The sequence below is a fragment of the Falco rusticolus genome, chromosome 7 (assembly GCF_015220075.1).
Source record: "Falco rusticolus isolate bFalRus1 chromosome 7, bFalRus1.pri, whole genome shotgun sequence".
Lineage (NCBI taxonomy): Eukaryota > Metazoa > Chordata > Aves > Falconiformes > Falconidae > Falco > Falco rusticolus.
The window spans coordinates 45,692,532-45,716,621 of NC_051193.1; the positions used below are offsets into that span (position 1 = coordinate 45,692,532).

Below are 24,090 nucleotides of genomic sequence, written 5' to 3' on the forward strand. Positions count from 1 at the left end.
ATTAGAGAAGCTAAACACAAAGCTAGCTCAGTGCCAATCACACACATGAAAGGACAGCTTTTTGAAGCAAGCAAAAAAAAAAATCTAGGTAGAGTTACCACCATATTACAGCAGTCAAAAATCAGTACATACCTCAATTTCAGAGCTTAAGCTCTGTATCAGGAAGGACTTGCCCTTTTGATGAAGACGTGTTTTGCTCAATTTCCTGTAAGCTGTATAGTTCTATTTTATATAAGCATAAACATACCCATACCCCCATACACACAGTTCTCAACATTGGACAACTTTAACCACAGACATTACTGCCATCATTGCTTGAATACAGATATATTTTACTGACTTCTGCAAGGACAAAAGCTGAAGGACTGGCAGTCATGGGGGTTTTTTGCCCCATATCTACAGCAAAAATTCAGTTTAGGACATGGTGCTGTTTTCTTCCTTCACACCTTAAAAATAACTGATCTTAGCTCAAGCTATGTAAAAACACCTCATTCTTCATGTCTCAAATTATGCATGGTTGTAAACTGTCTGATGAAATAGATAAGGTGATTAATAACTGTTGGTTGTGATAATACTGCATGGTGGTCATGCTGCAATAGAACAAGATTGAAAATAATTTTACATGGACAAAATAATTGATAGATATCAGAATTACTTATTTCTTCTTGGCAAACATCTGAAATAGCATGCTAAAGAGGAATATTCTTTGCTGGATGAAGCTGGATTCTGTAAAAAAGAGAAGTAATCGCCAAGATAAACATTAAAGCTTACTACAGAAGTCCTTGCTACCCCAAAAAAGATGGAAAGTATACCACCAATCAGCATTTGCCTCTTTATTCTATATTAATCTTTTGCTTCAACTGAATGATTAGAAATGTGAGCAAGGAGTTGTTTTCCCTTTCCCCTCCATACATAATGCCTCTGCAATAGATGGAACTCACGTCTCAGGAGATTTCTGAAGCACTGGCTACTAACACAGGTAGCAACAGATCAGAAACAAAACAAGTGGTGCAAGGAAGAGCACAGAGCCTGGGCTTGGTGCTGCTAGCTTACAGAAGCGTTTCAGACAGTTGATTAATGGGCGTTGCATTCACGCTCAGGCTTAACCTAATCACCAGATTCAGGATAGGAACGTTTTCCCCAATGCCTCAAAAGACACCACTGATATTTTTTTGCTTTTTTTTTGCTACAGTGTTGGGAAACATTTTATAGTAGACTGTGCTGTGTGGGAGAACCAAGATGAAGTATTCTGCGGACCCCCTGGGACCAGAATTCCATTACCAGTTGCAGGAAACTATTTCTTAAGCTTAACTGTAATCTAACAACTTCTATCTGTGATTCCCTACTCCACTACTATAACCTGGAATATGCACACTCTCTATAATCCTCCTCTCCAGAGCATCTGTACAGATTTAAGCCACTACCAGGACAGAATCTATGTGTTCAAAACCAACTAATGCCAGGTGACATTTTCATTTCTAAAGAGCATTCAAAATTGTCAGCTAATGGGAAAAGGTAAGGGAAAAAAATAAAATAAAAAAAAGAGGGGCATAGCTAAAAGGAAGGAGCCAATCCTCACATACAAGTTAGACCATCTGCGAGCCAAAGGGCATTACAGTATCCTAGCCCAGCCCGCTTTACTATTGGTAACAAAGATACCTATATACAGGAAAATTATGCATCTACGAAACTGTTAGATAAATCTGCACAATTTACAAAAGATTAAAGGAAAAGCCATCTAATGTTTCTACAGAACATGTGAAAACTTTGTAACTTAACAGCCAAACATCTGTACTATGTTGTAACGTACATTTAGTCATTAAAACAGTATCCAAGACTTCTAAAATCCATTACTGATATTATGATTTGACCTTGTACAAGTTATTTATGCCTCAATCCATTCATCAGTAAAATGGATACAAGACTGAGGTGTATTTACTGCTAGTATTTAATATATTCACATATAAATTACTACAGTAATGCAGTGTACTTACACTATCTAGGTAAATTCTAAAGTTGCAACTTTCAAAAATGAAGGGCTAAGCGGAGCAAGTGAATTTGATAAAGAAATGTGATGTGATACAGACTAAACAGCAGCAGAGGGAGAGCACAGAGTAACAAAGAATGAGTGACACACCGGGAGAAACGCTTAATCATCCATTTATCTGCAACTAACTGCTTCATATGCATGACAAAGAACATTTCCAAATATTCTTTCAAAAAGTACATGCCTTTCCAGTTTTCAGATCATCTCAGTTTATCTGCAGTCTATCTAAGCTATGTATACCAATCTGCAAAGGGTAAGTACCAGAAGTCCACGTTGCAACAACATACAGACTTCTAAAATACAGGCTCTTAAAATCTAATCTTAAAACCCCCAAAATAATATTGTCTTAAAATAGCACGATTTCCCTTTTACAGCTGGAAGTTTAACCTTTTGTTGTTTAGAGGCTGCAAACCTAGATACAAAGGCAGCACAACTGCATCCATAAAAATTATTAATTGAGGTGCTGATTGTTCTCAAATTTCTGAGCTCTTTCTAAGAGATGCCATGAAGACCACTCCGTAATACAAGCAGCACGAAAACAGTTTTCTTCATTCTGGAAGGCAACATGGCAGGACAGACAACAGGGGGAAAAAAAATATCTAGGACAAGGACAGTCTCTGCAACGAATGAAGAGGGGAGGAGGGAGCAATGAAAGTCTCATATATAAATGCCAAGGATTCTACAACTCCCATGGTGATCCTGGCAGCAAGCCAGGAAAAAGTTTTCTCTTTCTTTGCTGTTTGCAGCAACAAATCTTTCCTCTGGGGGAGGGGTGAGAGGGCTGGAACTAACTTCACTGCATCTGATAAGATGGCAAATTGTCCAGGCCTGACATTTATGGGGGACCCAGAGCTCCGCTGAATCACTCTGGGAGGATTAAAGCAGGGTTAGCCTCTCCAATCACACTCCTTAAAATGCTACAAATGGTAGACAGATGAAAGTTCATTTAAATTTGATAATGATGGGTCTAAAGAACCCCAAGACAGAAGCTGTCCCCTGTCAGGGTAAGAACTGCAGCTGGAAGTTGAATATTCTCATGAAAAAGACTTGTAAAATTCTAACTACTCTCCATGAGCTTCCAGTGTCCAGATATTGAAATGAAGTTCTGTTTAATTGGCTAATAAGAACTAAATCCATCTCCTATGTGAGCTGCACCACCCACTGGAACACCCCCCACCCCACCATTTGCTTTAACTCTATCCAGGACCCTTTCACTGTAAGAATGGGATGTTTCACACGCCTGCAGTGATTGCCTGGAGCCAGCAGAAAGGCTCATATAGCTGTCAGCAAGCTGATAAGAGTTGAAATTACTCTACAGAGCCCTCTTTAAAGAAGAGCCAAAGAAGCACATTAAATGAAAGGGAGGAGGGGTCAGAAGAGCCAGCCACTCATGTTGTTTTAACGTGGCACTAAAACAAGTCATTGATTTATGCATGTGTCTTCAGCTCTGTTTGACCTGGAGTCTGAATTTCTTCAGGTCAGAGCTGAGGCACATGAGACATGCACTAGAAAAACTACAATAGCAAGTATTCTCACTGTGGGAACAAACACTGCAAACTACGTGTTTTCTATTCAGATTTTTAAAATTGCATTTACAGCCTTTTTTAGCTTTTAATTGTCTGCACAGCTGAAAAGACAAGAGGTTGTGATTATCTAAAACTTTAGATAATAAAAAGCAAGAATGCTGCGTGGTTGCTATCTGAGAAAGTATCTTGTGGGGCCTCCAGAACATCAATTATCCATTCATACAAAGGAGGAAACTATGTATCACAGTCCATATTCTCTCACTGAAGTGTCTGGCAGCCAGTGAAGTTAAGATGCCATTTAAAAAAACACTGACGATCCCACAAGGTTATATTCCACAAGGCATTACAACACCAAGGTCTCCTGCAAACTTGAGTCCTGAAGTTGCACCACTGCAACCGCACCAGGTCTGACCAAATGACCCTCTGCTCTGTATTCTGTCTCTGACAATGCTCTGCAACAGGTACCTTAGGAACTCCCACACACAGACACAGCAAGCATAAGCCACCATGTCCCCAAAGTACTTGCCAGCTTCCAGAAGTCTGCAGCTTGGGGACTTGTAAGCCAGAGGGTGTATCTTTGCATTTATCTATGACAGATTTTCCTGCTCTGGAATTCTTCAGTCATCCTTTATGCCAATAAAAACCCTTCAACTCACACAAAATGCTGAAGCAGCGAGTCCTACAGACTACCTACTAGTTCTGAGAAAAGATCATCTCCTCCTTTATTGTTTTAGACCACATTTCCAATAACAAAAGTCCTAGGAAACATCAAATGCAATTGTATCTGACAATGTACAGCTTACCTTGTTCATGACCTTCTTATTTCATAGTTCTGTATTATATTCTTGGTCCTCATCTTATACCCAATCATTCATTTTCAAAATGAAGAGTGTTAGGCTATTTAATCACTCCTCTCATGAAACTTTTCATCACCCTTGTTCTATTATATCCTTTTCAAGATGGGAGAACCATAACTACAGACTGCATTCAGGGTGCTAACATACAACAGATTTACACAGTGGCACAGTATTTTCCATTTTGTTCTCTACCTCTTTTCTAAAAAATTCTTTATACCAATTTTTTTGAACACAACTGACAATGGAATTAACATTTTTACAGAATTATTTATTACGGCTCTAAGAACTCTTTTCCAAGTGACTGCAGCTAGCTGAGAGGCCATCACTGCCTATGAGAAGACTGTTTTAAATCACATATATACCACTTTCTTTATATACTGAATTTCATTTGCCATTTTCTCATTTGGTCATGCTGTACCTGAATTCCTTTGGCCTAAGATGCATCAGTTTCAAATAAAACTTTTCCCAAAGCAGGATCAGTCATAAGGTGTTTTTATATCACTGTTAGCTTGAGCTGCCAATTTTCCCTTAAAAAGCCAGGCCATTCTGGGGTGCTTACTTTCTACACAGCCATCTAATTTTATGGAATCTCTTATCTCCAGCATTTCCACTTCTTTGTAAGTTTGGTTGAAATTGGGCAGTAACAGAAATTAGAAATCAGCATGCACATTGTATTTGATCATACCCTTATTACCATAGGAAACCAGGACAAAAAGAATTCCTGCACTCAAGAACACTAGCTCTTCAATCTTGTACCATTAGAGTGCAGTGTCATCTACTCTGGTTCCAGACTAGATATTGATTCAAAAGTTTTACTTTTTGTGAGGTGGGAAGTGTTAGAAGTTCAAAAACGGAACAGGCACACAAAGCCTTTATTTGAAAATAAACTCCTTACCTAAAATACATTCAGTGAGAAAGAATGCCTAAATAAACAGAGGAATAACTCTTCTCTTTCCATTGCATAGTACTTTCATATTTTGGGTCTATGCCTTAAGGAGCCTATCTCTGTTAAAAGATTTCCAAGTATGTTGATATTTAGTGAGGAAAAACATTTACAAAATATCTATATATTTAGATAGATTCATCTCACAAAAAGAAGGGAGAAAAGGCACAGAGGCTCAGATATAAGTTGAGGAAAACTTTCATATAAGTTAAAGACATTTACGTATCAACTACAGTGGTGAAACACTTTTCTAGAATTAACAGGCTTTCAAAGTAGATGTTAGAAAAACTCTTGAGACAGAAACCATACAAGGCATGGCATGGGATAAACAGATACCAGCAAAGTTTTGTTTTATTTTTTTTTCCTTTACCTATTTCACTCTTCCTCAAGAGCAAACCAAAATTTCAAATTTCACATTTCACACTCTGTCACACAGGTCTATTACATTTACTTCTGTTTCTTGCCCCTCCAATTTTAGAACTCTGCTATTACCTGAGTGCTGGTTTGTGGTACAGAGAAAATGAAAGCATAAGGATGCAGCACCAAGTCTGCTGGATTAGCAGCAGTGCAGCTGAGCTGCTTATCGATTTGCCTCTGGGCACTTCTGCCTGTGTTTCAGACTCCATATGGAAGTATTTTGAGAGGGGGATGGTTCAAAGAAGCTTCAAAGAAAATGAGAATGACAACATTACTGTAGAAAACGGACAAGACAGCAATCCCAGGGATGCAGATATTCATCCAGACTGCTATTAATTTTAGCAGCTCAACTAGCAGAGACTCTTTTTGATGGTCAGTATGTTGGAGTTTGTAAGAGCTATCATATGGTACTCTCCAGTTCTCACAGACATAGGCTGTACGTGTAGTATTGAAAATAAGTTAACAATTTTTCACAACAGTATAGACTAAGCTATGAGGACAGAAACTATTTCCTTCTTTGAGGAAAGTCAGGAAACTGAACCACGAACAATGTAGGGCAAAATGTTCTGCAAGTTTGAACAGTAAGTGTAAGTTACTATGGCTAATCTCTAGAGATCTCAGCACAATCAGGTATAATGCAGGACAGTTAGAAATTAATTCTGATTTCCCACACTCCAGCTCTGCCTAAACCAATAAATCTCTTTTCTGGTTTATACCATGTACTGTCTGAAAAAACAACTGAGCAAAATGAAGTTGTATTACAGGAAATCACAGCACAGGTCATACCAGCCATAGATCCTAGGAGATGATGACTCCAAAACTAAAGCACCTGTATTTCATCCTCTTCATGAAGTATTGTGTGATGCTCACGATCAGCATACAAACTATAAGAAAATATTTCCAAATATGGGTTCATATATATTTTTAATGGGATGATTTCCCTTTAAAAGCCGCCTTCTCTTCTCCAGCTGATATATGGCTACAAGTATTTCCAAAAACAAAGCAAAAACTAAGCATAAATAAAATTTTATTCATGAAAAGCAGACAATCTCTTCCAACTTGAAAAAAAATTTATATGTATGTTTGTGTATATGTATATATTTCAACCTTGATCCGTGATCTCCAGAGAATCAACTGCTATAAAATACTACAAAAAGAGTACCTAATCAAAGAAAACTGGCAAGCTAACATTTACAATAACAAGTTTTTTAATTATGAGGTTTTCCAACTAAGGATAAAAATGTCATAATTAAGACAACCACTGAAACCAAAGCGGTTGGACAGCAAGGCTCCCACCCTACAAGGGTTATCAGACCCAGAAAGTCTGATAGGCATGATGAATGCATGCTTTATCCTACTAAAAACCAAGAGAAATTTAGAGCAAGGATTTGTTCTGTTTGGCTGAAAAGATTATGATCTCAACCACACTTATATGTCAGAACATGTCAACTAGTTTCTGAATTTACTGAAAAAAATAAGTTAGTTGGCAGGCACTGGCAAAGCATGTTTTACAAGTCTATGAAAAATGTATTGTCTGCCCTGGTGAAATTTTACGTGCAACAAAACCAGTTTTTTCAATAAAACCTAAACACATCCTAACTGCAAAGGAAACAATGAGATGCTGTATAACAATTTTTGTATCAATTTTAATAAAAGCTCTTTGAACAATCACTTTTTCCTCATTTTAACATCAGTTGTAGACCAATCTTTTTGTAACATATCAAACTCCAAGTGCTTCTCAATGTAAAAACAAGAAAGAACATGACCATTGTAAACTACCTACCTTTGTTTCCACCTTGATACAAACAATGCTTGGTAAAAATTAAAATGGACTGGAAAAACCCAAACATACTGCAAGACTAGCTTCAGTCAGTCCCCTTCCACTTGACAAAAAATAAATATCGAAATATTGTGTATCAAGCATTATTAACCCTTGAAGTTGAAGCAGCAAAATAAAGTAGTTTAAATATTGTTGAGAAATATGGGTTACTTGCAAAACCAGAATATTTTGAAGTTTTCATTGTCCTTCCATGGCTAATCAGAATAATCAGCTGCTATAGATCACATCTGAAAACATATATAAATCACTCCAGTTCATCTGCACATTCATTCTATAAACAAGTATTAGTTCAGTTTCCTTTTAGGAATTCCTTGCCTGTCAAACAAATGAGAGCACTTATGATAAATTCACTCTGCTTCTGAACTGCCCTTAGCACCAGCTTCCTCAAAAGGTTAATTCCAACTTCAAATTCTTTCTTCTATCACCGCTTTAGCCTTATTTTGTAAATATTTATTCATTAATTCCTGTATATTGTTGCTGCAGTGAAGATAATGAAAAAAACTGGGAAGACATTTTGTCTAGCCAAAAACTCCTAAGATACTTTCCCAAACCATTTAGATCAAAAGAAGCAAGGAAAGGGTGCAACTGCTCCCTACTGTGAGACTGATGATGAGGAAGGATACAAAAATCTGTAGCACAGGTGGAATATTAGTGCATATTTATTAATGAGGAAAAGCAATCAGGTTACTGACTGTCCACATGGTATCAGTCAATAAGTTCTTTTTCACCACATCAGGTAGCTAGAACATAGAAGCATGTATCAGCAGAAGAATTTCACGGATACTTACATTAGGACTTGACCTTGTAAGTAAGGTTGACAGGATGTGAAATGGATAGATAAGATGTTTAAGTAACCTCAATATGCAGACAGAAATAAATTCTCAAAGACAAGAGAAAAAGGGCTCGTGATTTCATTTTGATGCTCTTAATAGCAAAATACACGACTATATCCTCAGAAAAAGTATCACGATGTGAGAGAAAGCTTTAGAAAAACATGCTTCCCACCGTCAGTCAATAGAATCACAGTTTCCAATACGTTCAGTGATGCTTTGAACCCAGTGGCAATGACTACCGCAAACCATTTATAACCCAACAAAATTCAGACACAGACTAGAATTACATTCTGGGTATTAAAATATCTTCTATTTTAACTTAATTTTATGGAGTTACAGATAACAGAGATAACGTATAGATAATCTGAATTGAGGGGATTGTTCTCGGTATGCTTCATTGGAATGTTTAGGCTTTTTTAGTTTGTTTCTTTGGGCTGGTTTGTTGTTGTTTGGTGTTGTTTTTTTTTACATACTAGTGTTGTTTCCTGACTTCACACATTAAAATCACTGTTTAAGCTGTTTACAATGTCAAGTGCATTCTCCACAGAAAGACAACACTATCCTGAAATGATTATTTTATAATATTAGTAAAATGGACAAGAAAATCAATGCACACTTTAACAGACTATTAATGTCAGTTTTAAAGCTTTATTAGCCAAAACTCCCTAGTGTTAACGTCTCTTCATTCACGTCAGAGAAAAAAAGAAAATAAAGCAAAATTATGTTTCTAGGAGCTGTAACAGTAAAGCTACTTTTTTCAGCTGCCATCCCCGGTGGCAACTGGTTTTGCCAATGGGCCCGAGCAAAAAAGTTCATTTGTGTGAAGGCGCTAAAGAGAAAGGAGACCTCTGATGGCCGCTGTAATACTTGCAGATTCTCTGTACAGAGAATGAAGTGAAGCTGGCAACAGAATTCCTGTATGAAAAGGTATTTACTGCTAAATTTGAGAGTCTCTTCTCCACACATATCCAGTATTAATACACTGTGGAGCTTTTAACACTGTCTAGGTAGAAGTAACTAGAGCGTTGTAGGCTACACCCCGAAAAACGGTGCCTTGGGTCATTTTTCACAAGGACCATACAAAAGATGACTGTCACTAAAGTTGGGTAAGGGAGTTTCAGAAACATGTCTTCACAATTCTTGCAGATATCTGACCACAGAAATCCCATGCATCTTTAAAAGTCAGCTGAGATGAGATAGTTTTTCCCTACATACCCAGCTTTTGCTTTCTCTATGCCTCAGTTCCTCATTGGGATAAACAATAAGAACATTATCTCCCTACCTCGTAACAATATATGCTCAAGTACAACAAGGTGACAAGAATGAAAGGTCCTAGGTACAAGTTTCCCATATAGCACAACGCCTTCTTCGCAGGCCCAAAAATGTTCATCTATATATTCCAGCCACCAAAAGAACAACATGGTTGAATCCCATCCCTGAATCTGACAATAAAACTCTTCACACTTCATGAAAATCCTCACACAGCTAACAGTCCTCAGCTTACACTTCATGTGCAAGCTGTACAATTAAAGCAACTGATGATGATATTGTCCATAATGGCAAAGCTAATAAATATGAATTTCTATCAACTGGAGTAAACTAGAAGAGGTTTCCATTTGACTATATACCCAGCCAACAGAGACTTCATTCACAAGTTTGGACAGATCGTGATCTCAGCTCTTCCAGTCACCAAATAAGTAAAATTTCCCTCTCAGAGGAACTGTCAACTTAGTTAAAAGTATTTTGGACTTAATGCTTCCCTCACATTTTCAGGCATTAAAATTCATCTACAAACCAAAGCTTCTCTTGAGATACAGACTCTTGAACTTCTTTAATAAAATGTAAGTACCATGTAGAAAAAAAGGGAAAAAAAATATACACTGTGATTTCATCAGAAATACGTTAATATATAAGAGTAGGCAGTACACCTGCATTCAGGGACAGCTTCCATCCCAGGGTGCGTTAAGAAAGCACAGGGGACACAAGAAAAAGGGAAATTAATGAAAGAGGAGTTTGATAGGAACTGGCCATCTCCACTCACAGCAAATACCACACAATCTTTACATGAAAAAGCAGATAGTTAAAAACCTCAATTTCACATTTCAGGAGATTTGCCGCAACCCAGGATGGGGAGGCATTGACCACTGATGATGCTAAAGAACCTATATTACACAACAGCAGGTACATTAACATAGTAGGTTGGAGAGAATCCATCCCGAGTAACTGAACTCTGTCTACTGAAGGGTTCTTCTGCAATCTCAATCATATGCAATACTCTTAACTTCCTGACCTGATGGGTAATGTAGTACTGATCAACAGGTGCTGTTCAACACATTTAGCTGCACCAGTGATGGGTAGACACACAACATTGAAAAGAAAGTAGATGGTCAAATAATCAAAATATTAACATGAGAGTACTTCTGCATGCCAACAGATTTCATAGTAAGGCAGGTGTATGAACATACACTGCAACCATAAATAACGGAAAATAAAGACAGTGCGTTATTTTACCTGTCTTTGCATCTCTTCAATTTGTCGCTGGGGGACACTTTGCAGAATACTGTACATTTCAGGCATCTTTTCTTCAGGGATAACAACAGAGGCCCTATAAGAAACAAAACAAGTGGTAAGACAAGAAGAAATGTCTTAAAAGATGTGAGCTGCTTTTCCAACCCAAATCTTACCCTATTCTACTAAGGCACATTCAGCAGATATTAGCAGAAACAAGCAGTCTTCTCTCAATGTAATTAATTAATTCTGCAGCAGTTCTTTCACAACACTAGCCTGTCTGCCCACAGATAATGCCACAAAAGTCTGTGGACTGATCCATACAAACAATTCAATAAATATGGTAGGGACAGAGACCAGAAATCCTGAATTCTCTTCTCTGGATTCCCACTGACTTGCTGTCAGCTGAGATTTTTGGAGTGACCAAGCACTAATAGCATATACAGTGCAATGTATAAAAACGAGTAATCTTTGTACATATTATCCCAAGATCACGTAACTGGGCATACTGTATGCATGGAAAAATAATCTAAGCTCTTAATACAGTGTATTCAGCTACAAAATAATTATGCCTTTCAGTCTCAGATGAACTTAGGAATCATGATACAATATAAAGAATTTAACATTTACATGATGCAATTTTTAGTATATATTTTCCTTAAAAGAGCTTGAATGCAGACCAGTCCTCACTGAATTCAAGCACAAGATAATAAAGCAAGTCCCTTTTAGAAAAAATACAATTGGCTACAGGATAATCAAATGTTTTGTCATCTCTGCTTCATTTGTTTTCCTCTCTTATTTTTGATGCATAATATATCAAAGGCAAAGACTGCACGTATCATAGTCTGTATTCTATTCCCTGTAACCCCCAGTACACTTGACTGATCACACAGATTTTATTCAAATCACTGAATGCAATGAAGTCTCTTATGCAGTGGTCTGATGTACAACAGTGAGAGTACAGACCTCTTCCAGTCCAGAACCTCAGAGAAAGGTAAAATGTAGGAATCAGCAATGATGACTGGGACACAACCAGCTTGAAGAACATCACTTAGCACAGCCTGTCCCAGACGGGCTCCACGTAGAACTACACAAAACGTAGACTCCTGTCAACAAATGGTATCCAAGGCACAGATGAGGGGAAAAAAAGGAAATGTTACGTTTGTATTACTTGTGTAAGTATATATGCATTATGCTTTCCTGCCCTCCCCCTCACAAAAAAAACAAGCCAAAAGGAAAACAGGCTTGTTCTGTGCAACCAGTGTTTCCTGCATTATTAGCTAGTTTGAAATAATTACCCAACTTTATCTTCTACAAGCTCAAAAATGTCTTAAATGGAGAGATGACAAATCAGCTAATAGGACTATGCTTTATTTTAATGACCGAACTTCAGATTTCTAATTGAGAAAATTCATGGGGAAGACTAAATTAAACATTTTGAAAGTTTGGCATAACAAGATGAGCAACAGCCAACATGAACTAATTGAGTACAAACTGTACGTAGCCAATCTAATTTTCTTAGCAATCCAGCTCTACAGACAGCAGTGAAGTAAGAGATTTCAAATCTCAACTTTAAAAGGCATTTGCCATCTTCGATAGCATTTTCATAGGCAAATTAAGAAAACATGGGCTTCATAAAGCCCTCATAGGCTTTATAGCTACATAAGTTATAGATACAGAACTCTAAGTATAAAGCAGTTAGCAGTGGCTCACAGGTAAAACAGTGATGGGCCAAATAATCCTTCCTAGGTGCAACAGTATTCAATGTGTCCCTTGGTTACCCAAGTAGCAGAATTAAGACCATACCTACTAGATCTGACAATATCTATGATCTTACAGGATTAGCAAGCATAATGGATAATGGAATTAGAGTTTGACATTATATGGATAAATTGACTAAAAAATATATCAATACATACAGGGCTCAACACTTAGATAAAAATAAACAACTGCACAAATATAAAGCATGAAGTAATTGCCTAGGTTTTGCATTTTGCAGAAAAGAACATTTCCTACAAAAGAACACGAAAAGAAAGGGTATTCATATGTCAGCAATGTTTTTCTGTTGAAAAAACAAAACGCTACACCCACAGGTTGTATTAGAATGCAAAAAGAAGTACAATCTATGACATGTGAAGTAATTGCTCTTCTCAGTAATAAAAGACCTCAGACAGAGAAGTGTGTTCAGTCTTGGGCAATGCACTTTCAGGAGAAAAAAAAAAAAAAAAAGGATGATTACTTACCTTGAAAGTATGATCTACAAGGAAAGACTGACTATATCAATATTATGTATTCTGAAGGGGTGAGGGCAGGAGGAAGATGGCTAAAGGGAACTTAAAAGATATAAAAAAATTTGCAAAAGGGAAGAACATAATCTACTCACATGTCCACAACACACAAGGCAAAAAGCCATGAGTTTAAACTGCAACAGAGAAGATTTCCTGACTATGCTGCACTCACCCTGTAAACAGGGACTTTAGATCTCACTGCCACTGAGGAATCTTGCTACAGATTCAAGATCACAAAATAAATGCTTGTAGAGTTCAACTACACAAACAAGGAAAAATCCCAAGTCCTAAGAAAAAAATTATAAAGTTGATACAGAGGCTCCCACAGATAAGAAAACATCTTTCCAGCTTGTGTTCTGTGGCCTGAGGAAAAGGAGCCAGGAGGCTCAGCAGGGCAGCAAAACATCAAAATGGAACTAGAAAATACAAGGCGGTTTTCTGGCTCTTCGCTGGTTTCTTAATGCAATTGTAAGACCTGCATTCATGCCCATAGAGTACTAGAAGTCTTGAAAACCTCATCCAAGAGAGGACTGGAAACAGGAAGCATTAGAAACCCAGAAGCCCAAGAGCCTGTCTAGTAAGAAGTCTGTAAAGGCAGCACTGGAAAGGATGAACTGTCATTGCAGTCCCCCTTCCCCCACTCTCAGAGAAGAGGAGAAGGAAAAGAAGGGTGCGGAAATGGAAGAAGCTGAGAGAACGAGCACACCTTTTAACACTGACTCACTAGATCACACAGCAGCAGGTGTAAGAGACTCTAGTAAGGTCTGGGAGAGGAAAAAAACAAAACTCCAGATGTGGACACACATGCTCATCTGCCCAGATAACCATTTTTCCTGTCTAGACAAAGGTTACTATAAATACATCCCCTCGCATCACCACTGTTATCAGCCAGACATTCCAAAGGGAGATGCAGGGCTCTGCAAAGGAAAGTATTTTAACAATCTCGGCATGTGCCAGCCCTCTTCTGAGTTATAAAATCATATATAGCAAGATATAGATACAGGTTCCCTGACTTGCACTCCTCGAGCAATCCAGTCTGTATTTACAGAAATAAAGCCAATAAGTTTGGGTGGGTTTTTTTCCCTTTTGGCTGAAAGTTTAGGACTCAGGGTGACCTCTTCCTCCCTTTCCCCCTCCTCCAGAAGGAATTTTAAACATATTTCCTCCAAAACATAACAGGAGGGGTGGAAACTTTGCCTTTCCTCAGCTTGTTTGTTATTTTATCATCATTTGCTGAAGTTCAAAGACAGATTATGTGCTGGTGGCCACAGACAGAGCACAGTGGCCTATGGCATAACTCACTTCACCACACTACATGCCAAAGCACCTCCCTGTTAGTGAACTGCTAAGAGACACAGGGCTCTGAGAACGCCATCTAGTTTTATCTTCAGTGACACATCAAAAGGCCTTTGGAAGTTGGGCCAAGGCCATGAACCATATTTCACCTAGATATTTTCGTAGCTGCTTGCTGACAAGTCTTCTAGCTTAGTCTGTTATAAACCCTACAGAATTATCTGTATGGATAGCTACTAAACTGCTTACAAAAAATATAATCTGACCAACTCTCCTTAAATGTAGCACTCTCTTTTGCCCCCAAATAAATCTATGCATAAGCTCTTTAAAGTTCATTTTCATCTTCTTCCCAATTGACAAAGCCATCCCCTGTTCCAAGCTTCATCTAGCAAGGCCTGGATTGTCATATGTAAGAAAACAATTCCAAACTCATGCCTGTTGAAGGTCATTTTGCCAGTTATTCTGGAGGGTGTAGATTCCAATATTCTTCCCCAATTTTAACGTGAGCAATTTTGTCTGGCCTCCAAAAGTTTCTCCTCCCATTGCTGCTGTATTTGGCAGTATCTTCATATCATTTTTTAAGTTTACACAACATTGTCATGTGTTACTAGAAGCCCACCAGGACCAATCTTATGAAGCTGTTATACACAAGCAGTGTTTTAAAACTATAGCATAGTGCGTATATCAGTTTGAGTTCACAGTTCTTTGCCCTCTTAAAAATAAGAGTAAAATTAAGATATAACATCCAAGCTAACATAACAAATTATGCAGTTTCAAAACACAGCCATCAGGTTAACTAAATATAAGGAAGTACGTTAGCAGGGCTAAACAGGAAGAGCTCCACAGCTGACAGTAACCAAGGGGAAGAGAAGCTTGCAGGAGAGACAGCCTTACCTGAAGCACTTGAGGATAATCAAAGACTTGATTCTTGTGACAGCGTTTGCGAACAGCAGGGACCCCATCTGACAAGTTTGTACATTTGTCTAGGATCAGCACTGATTCCCCATTTTCAGCTTGAAGAGCTTCCAACTCAGATCGGTATTCTGGGTGCAGAGCCATTTGAGATGACAGAATGAAATACCTGCGAGGACTGAAAAACCACAGCAAGGTTACCTGACAGCACTGTGAGTTTACTTCCAAGATGCTCTAGAACACACTCCCTTCCATCCTGGAAAAGCAGAGCAAGATTAACTATGTGGACACACTGCCAAGACTGTATGTTCAAACAAGGCTGGGAAGCGTAATGATGCAATATAATTAAATCTTGGACAGTAAGTGGTTCAGCATTATTTACAACTTTGAATAAATCTGCACTTGGAAAGAATGCTTATTACATTAGAATAGGCACTTGCATTATAAGCTCTGTTATAAACTGAAATAAACATTATTTAGCTACATATTAAAACAGCTTGCTACTGATGCCAGGATTGTCTGTTTTGTTTGATGCTTGTCTACTATAACAAAGTAGATAACACACGTAAAGCTGCTGCTAGTTTATTCTCCCATGTATTTTCTCATCAATTTTAACTGAAAAAAGATGCTGAACTGACAACTCTTTTTCAGCCTTGATACGGTGACAGCAGTAACAGGACAAGCTCATTTCATTAGCTGTGATTTGGCTTTCTCTCTTTTGGGCAACATAAAGGCAACATTTCCAGGACAAAGTTGAAGGTCCATTATCCCATTCACTTTCAACTCCTACCATATTCCAAAAATGTGAATATTTAAGATGTGCCTTAATACTGAAGTGTTTCAAGATGCTAATTAACTTTGGAGGTAAAACACACAGGAATACAGTCTCAAATTAAGTGCTCACTGCTTTAAAAAGTTATGCTGATATTGGAAAATAGCATGTCATACAATTGTTATACTCATTCTCATCTGCTTTGATTTCCTTTTTAAACGTGTCAGTTAAGTCAGACTGCTCTACAGCTCCCCACTGAAAGGAACACACAGCGAGCGCCTGCCCTCATGCTGCCAAAAGAACACAGGAAACATGAGGCCTGCACTTAGAATTCCAGTTCTACTCCACGTGATGCTATCTTTAATTTACAGCTCTGAAAACACATACAAAAACACACTTTATAAAGTCAGACCGCTCCTGCTGCTCTTCTCACCTCCACTCATTTTCATGCTGGTCACTTTAGTTGCTCCAATTAACAGATGAGACTTGCATAGAATTTTTTTAAAAATACTCTTTTTCCCAAGTCTCCAGCTGCTACCAACTTGTTACCAGCATCTCTACAGAATATATATTTCTAGAGAGATGGATTTAAAACATTTTAAACAATCCAACTAAAAAGAAGAGTAACTAAAACCCCTTTAGTCCAGCTCTGTAAGAGGAATAAAAAAGGATTTGTTTCAAAAGAAAAGGAAATACTGATGCAGATGAGTGATAATAAATGCTTATAACCTGTTAAAAATTATGCAGGTTTGTTTGTGTATACATTTAAAACCAAACTTTGCCTTGAAACTGTCATCATGACACTCAAAATCTAGGTATCAAATCTTGCTACAAAAGAAAGTACGCCCCAGCTCCCAGGAAATAACAGTATAGTGGAACATAATGATTTATCCCAAGCAAGCCTGAACTCTGAGCATCGTTCCCTTGCCACAGTTATCCTGCAAAAAGCAACTGAACCTGTGAACGTGTTTCAATTACTAATGCTCACTGCCCACTAGATGGTACTCCGGAGGCTACAGTCTGTTCCTCACAAAAAAAACAACCCAAGTTTGAGAACATGGAAGCTCCAACACCTTCACCAAACACAGACCCATACATTACATCAGCTCCCACATAACAGTTTCTCTTACCCAGCCTAAAACCAGACATACATTTAGCTGACTACATGGATACGAACAATATGACTGCATATCTCTTTACAATCGGTTCTATACATGCTGAAGCCTATCATCACGTTCATGCTTTCCACACAGAAATACAAGACATGCTTTCACTCTGTGTCAGACTGTAATACTTGAGATCTATAAAGAATCAATTGGGATGCAACCAGATGCCCCACTACTGACCTAGTCCAGGAGCATCACAAGTGTGAACATAAAGGGTGTGAGCAAAGCAAACCACTGCTGCATGAGTTTGTCCTGTAATTGACTGCATATCTTGGAGCAGCCCTGAGCAACAGCATTGCTCATACCAGAGGAGAAGACAATTGAAGCCAAAGTGCACTAACTTTTTGTGTCCAGTAGTGGCAGCACCCTTTCAATCACAGTTTTCAACTTTAATAATTCATATTCTTTGCAGGATGTTGTCAGAAAAAAGGACCTAAAGTTTCTGCATTTCTAAACTTGATCTCCATAAACAGTGGACATGTCATTTACCCCCATTGCCTCAGTCAGACCATCTTTTAAACCCTAACAAAGGTAAGGCCTCTGTTATATGCTACAGTGAAATGTTTTCAGCTGTGTAATTAGGAAGCTTATGAAATATTCAAAGAGCAGTCTTCCATAATCAATTAAAACATGTCTTCCAGACTTCTACCTATTCTTGTTCTGAAGACATGAATGGATTAGAGAAACGACCACTTCCCAGCGTAGCTCATTTTAATAGCTAATTACATTCCTTGTTAAAATTAGTGCTTTATTTCCCACTTGTCTCACTCCCAAGGTTGGGGGCATTGTATGTGTTTGTGTCTTACTATATTACTTTAAAAAAGAAAAAGAGATCAGTACTTTAAACTCTGGGTGTAACTATTCCCATAATCAAATCGGCTCTCTTTCTTCTTTTTCATGAGCTAACCATACTAACCTCCTCAAGATACATTCTGTAAGAACTTCTTCCCTTCAGAGCTGTATTTACAGGCTTCTCCTGTTGCAAACTCTCAACGTCTTTTTGAAAGGACTTCAGAACACCAAAACATCTAAACTGATTTACAAAGAATGTATCCGCAAGACATACAGAGGTAAAGATCACATTCTTGCTCCTGTTCTCCTATTACTCATTCAAAGTTTGCACTGGCTGATACTGAGGCACTCATGTTGATCCCCATGATCCCTTCCTTCTCTTCAAAGCCACAACGGAAGTATAGCATACTTCTTTTATCATTGCAATAGTGATCTTTTCCTAGTACACTTTGCTTTTAAGTATCCTAAAATAAATTGTCTGAAGCATTCATTTATTAGGGAATCTATATTGCTTTGAACTACTGCCCTGTTTTACTTATACCTTAAAGAAACCAAACATCTAACAACTACTCTTATTTATATCTGAAATAACTTGTCAGCTGACTGGAAATATTGAATCTAATTCTACCAGAAACACTATCAGGCTGTCATATTGGACAGTTCAGTTTCTAGAGTGGGAAAAAACAGAATCACTCCAAAAATATCATCAGTTCATAGGTAAACCACACATTGGCAGATTAGCCAAGGCCATTAGCATTGGAATCATATATTTTAATAGCAAGAGCTATTAAAAGCAACTCTTTAAAAACTGCCCAAGCCAAACAAGTTAACAGCTATATTTATATTTTATCAGCTTCAATATTAAACATGACATTGAATGTACTTTGCCAAATTCATGGGAATTGCTTTACCCTGGTCCTCTTTCTGGCAGATCCACTTCCCCTGATAGCGGGCTGTAAACAGGAATACTGACATCATAGCCTTGCCGGTAAGTCCATGTGGAGAAGCCTCCACCAGCCAGAAGAGCTCTGAAAAATACAAGAAAGTAACTTAAACAGTATACCATTCAAACTCAGAGCACAATTTACCAATTTTCATTACCAGAATATCAAAAAGATGCATGCTTTGAGGTAAGTTTTTCCCTCAGCTTTTGTCAGTGGCGTTTTTCATGCAGTTTTTTTGGTTCACTTTAGTTTTTGTGAACTGGGCTTACTGCTAGATTGGATATACTCATCAAAGGGATGCTTACAATTGCGTATGATCACCAAGGAATGGACCATTTTTGCATTAATACAGGGAAATTTAATCTTTTGCAGTCATTATGATAATTTTGCATGTTTGCAAGCTTACATGTCCTAAGTCAATTTTAATTTAAAGAAATATATTCTTAATTATTTATAGTAGTTAACGTATTCCTCAATGTCGGCAATAAAACAGCTCTTGAATTGTTAGAGACAAACTATATTTCAGATACAAGTCTAGGTCCAATAGCATGGCATTTTGGCAGCTTACAGTGACTCTGGACTTCTCAGGCTGGATAATAAAATGGGAGTTATTTCCAACTGTATTTTCAAAGTGGTCATACAAACTAGCGAAATTTATTTCATTTTATATTACACAAAAAAATGCTATAAACAGAAAATGTGACAAGAATCCTGTATGCCATGAAAATAAATTTCAACAGTAGAGGCTGCTTGCAATACTGCCTGCTAGAGAGCACAGGAATCATCGAAGACTGATAAATTAACATGTAACTCAGCCTCCCAACAGGATGACCTTGATTGACTGTGACTTTTCCTAGATGGGACAACCTTTTGCTACACAGAATAGCTTTAAGAGACATAAGAGAACAATGTGTACAGAAGAAAGCAATGCATGATTCACAATGCCAGAAAACACAGGCTTGTTACTATCTCCTGTCCCAAATTAGGCTTCTTTGAAAAATGCTAGCAGAGGACATCAGCTTTTCAGTTGCCATTTCGTCTCCAGTGACCAGGTGGTACCATGAACATGTAATCCTATTTCCAAAAGAAGCTCAGATTCAGCTTCTTTAGTGGGACTTCTCAAACAGCTGATCAAACTTTCAGTCCTTTGTCACCAAACAGGAGGGTGTGCTACACTTTAAATTGTCCTAGGGATACTAGGTCTGCTTAAGGTACCAGACAAAGTAGTCTGGAGAAAAGTATTTTCCCCAATTCCAGTTCTTCTCCTTCTCTGTGGAAAGAAGCAGAAGACCACTACACCAGGCACTACAGAAAGGATCTTGAGGAGCTGTCCCTATTGTAACAGCTATGATTACAGCCAAAAGCCTTATTATCACAAGCCTGCACATGTCACAGTTCAGATCGGAGCAGGCACATGTCTCATCAGTAATTAGAACAGACACATCAGAATAAAAAGTCAAGATGAGACTGGAAGAGGCACTGACAATCCATTAGCTGATGTTCTTGTTTTCAGATATCACTGAATGAAATCCTTAGTATAGTGTTTGGAGAAGCAGTTTTTCCACAGATGTCATACAACAGATTATCATTATACTTAATTATCATCCAAGACCCATCATTTTTTGCCATCAGAACATGACACCCCAGATAAACACTAGTATGTTCTGCCTGTTCCAACCACCATCAGATGTCCCATGGGATACTTCACTTCCTGCTCTGACCTGCAGCACCATTGTTCTGTCTTCAAACATCAGGATCACACTTTGCCATAAATGTGACTTTACCCAATTAGTCAAGCAAGTGATCATAAATGTCATTTAAGAAGCTCTTTGAAAATCCCAGGCTCTGAATTAGAGGATGTGGGTTAGAGATGCATTTCAGCTTGATGACAATCACAAAATCAAAACAACTTGCCCTTTACTGCTCTTCACTCAGAACACAAACCATGGCAGGAGCAGAAATCAGCCAACTCAAGAATGAGATGACAAATCAAGTACGTGCTGAGTGAGAATTTATGTTCCAGATTAAGTGATTATTTTAGATTTCTTTCCAATGCCCCCCTTTTTGGTGACACATACAATGCTGCTATGACTAGGTCTTACCCTTGAAGGTACGTGTTCCATGTCTTTTCCATGTGTTATCCATGTCTTAACTCAGTTACAAGCAGGGAGAAAAAATTGGCTTGGGCGTTGCTGTTCTTGCACTTCATATTCCCCTCCTCTTTTTTTAACCCCCCCTAACTGGGAAACTACAACCAGATTGTTTTAATTGGATCCGGTGAAAACATGACAGCACCTCGTCAGCCTTGAGAAAGCAGGTGTGTGTCATGCAGACTTTTACCTAAATAAACCCACAGGGAACCAACACCAGTTAAATAACTCCATTCAGATTTTCATTGTGTGGTGCACTAAGGGAGTAGAGATATTAACTCCTAATGTACTCAAGACAAATATTATTTAAATTGCACTGATCAGTGAGGAATGAGCCTGTTTCTGAGCAACTTTTCACCACTTTTCAGATATTGATGCTTATTTCTCTCCAGGAAGTGACCCATCTGGTCTGTACTCTAAACATTTCTGCCCAGCTGCCATCACCATCAGCTTTCTGCCAAACTTCACAAGTCACTGAAACACAATTCATCAACTGAAACAGAATAAAAAAGTATCTTAGTTCATATGTTCAATTCTACAGCTACAGAGTAACTTTGCAAAAGAAATCTTTTTATGCTCATTATTGTACGGAATTCAATAGCACTTACTAATAAATAATAAAGAGCTTATTTTTTAAGTTTTATGTCAGATTACATGTTATAGCAGCTAATCCCAGCAACATAGCCTTCATGCCCACAAGGCAGACTTCAATCTTTGACAGCGCTTTTACACTGCCTTTGGAAACTGACTTTAAAGATTCAATGAACAAACAATGCCTTAGTGAGGTAACTTAGCTAAAGACTTTTCAAAATGCAAAAATATCATATAACTGAATTCCCCTTTGTGAATAAGATCATATTTTACCTGGATTAATATTCTGCAGCAAATCAACAGAACACAATTCTATCAAACATCATGATCCACTACTACTCAACTATGTATGATCTCAGATATGTGCTGAATAGAGAAGGCAGGCCATGCTCCCTGTGCAAACTTCACAAATATTACCTGTGTATTTCAGGAGCAATCCACAAAATTCCACAAATCCAGTCTTTCTGGAGTTGTACTGGTACAGTTCAGACCAGTCATTCGAAACCATACCTTTATTTTGGCCTGTAGCCTCTCACCCTGTGATACTACAAACTGTCCTTCACACCAGGTCGTTTCTTCTGTTAAATATGAACTAAGATCTCCAGAGGTCTCCAAAATCATACTGTAACCTCATACTGCAGTACTCGGGCCCTTCCAGGACTAGGTCCATACTGCTGATTTCTTCACAGATCCCTTGTCTTCTCACCTGTGACCTGTAATACAGGTTCTATACTACACTGAATACAGCCTGTTGGCTACCTACAGAAAGGAGTTTCCACCTTTTCTCTGTCCCACCTTTTCTCTGTTATTGCCTCTCTTATGTGTTACAGCTAGTGATCGTACAGCTGCAGGGTGAGTCAGTTTGGCAAGCTACAACAACAGCTGTATGCCAAAACCCATTTGTTTTTATTCAAATTGTTCTGCTTTCCATGTTAACATGACAAACACGTAGAACAAACACATACCAAAATAACACATTTCCTGCATACTATGCCAAGACATGTAAGGCCAAATATAAATGGACATGTGACACAAAAAAGTAAAAAAAAAAAGAAAGTAAAAAATTATGCAGTGTAAGAAATCTCTTGCATTCAATTAATAAATCTACATCTTCAGTAGACACACACATCCACAAATCTGCAGGCCCCAAGAAGTCCATTCCATTAAACAGAGCATTGTCAAATGAAAATTCCCCTTAAGAAGTATAAATTTGAAGATAACAAATACAATTATTTACTAACAGGTAACAGGTTTAGTCACGTAGGAATGATGCTTGACTGCCCTCTTCAGGCTAACCCACGTGCATATAACACTTCATACACAGAAATAAAAACCCAAAGCCTTACTTCACAGTTAGTGATACGATTACAATGAGTAAACTTAACTTTTTGAACATGTCCAGAAAAAAACTTCTGTTCTGGCATTAGAAGGATGTTTTAAATCGTGTTTGGTGCAAAGAAATAAAGATATACTCCATACACAATTGTCTTAGCAAAGATCCTGTATCTCAGGCAAGGTTTATTGCCTGAGATGAACATTAATCTTGACCTTCAAGAGAGGGACTGGTTATACTGGACGTAACTCAGCAGAACTAAGCACACATAGGCTAATCTAGTAGAAACATACCCAGTTACAGTACCTAAGTTAAGTAAGTTCATCTTACTCCTGTTTCTTTGCCTGACAACCTCTTTTCCTCTTCCAGAAGTAAACTATTCTGCAAGTGAAAACTGAGCTCAGGATTCACGCCTTTTAAATTTCTGGCAAATACTTTCAAAACAAACTTTTCAGAGAATAATTAAGAGCATTTGTCTGTTTACTAATATGGTGTAATTGTTAAGACAAAAAACTATTGAAATACACCATAGTTTTGTCAAGTAGCGCAGCTGCTTTAAAATGCCCTGAAGCACCTGACTTCTATCAGAAAGTCGCAGCTGCAATCATCTTTGAACTTCTGATATACATCAAATGCGACATTCTGTAAAGTGTTCACACAAGATACAGGTTCTAACCTCAACATTCTCCTTCCTTACAGCATGCCCAACAGTTAAGAGCAAATGCTGTCAGCCACATCCCATATAAGACGAAGCTAAACTGTCAAATTTCAGGAGCAAACACTTGTCCTATACAAGGCAGGCACTTCTCTCCTGTTTTTTGACAGGGGAGGAAGTTATACTCCAGCTTTGTAAAGGTTAAGGAGCACATCTTTTGCTA

General features: G+C 38.0%; 1 protein-coding gene across 1 annotated transcript in view; it reads right to left on the reverse strand.

The window, feature by feature from the left end:
* Positions 1-24,090, reverse strand: part of EXT2 (exostosin glycosyltransferase 2) — an 81,518-nt gene that overhangs the window by 54,420 nt on the left and 3,008 nt on the right. Inside the window, exons 4-7 of the mRNA XM_037394092.1 lie at positions 19,106-19,222; positions 15,447-15,642; positions 11,938-12,077; positions 10,975-11,068 (exon numbers count right to left, since the gene is read on the reverse strand). Coding sequence (XP_037249989.1) covers positions 10,975-11,068; positions 11,938-12,077; positions 15,447-15,642; positions 19,106-19,222 — 547 coding nt within the window. The remainder of the gene's footprint in view (positions 1-10,974; positions 11,069-11,937; positions 12,078-15,446; positions 15,643-19,105; positions 19,223-24,090) is intronic.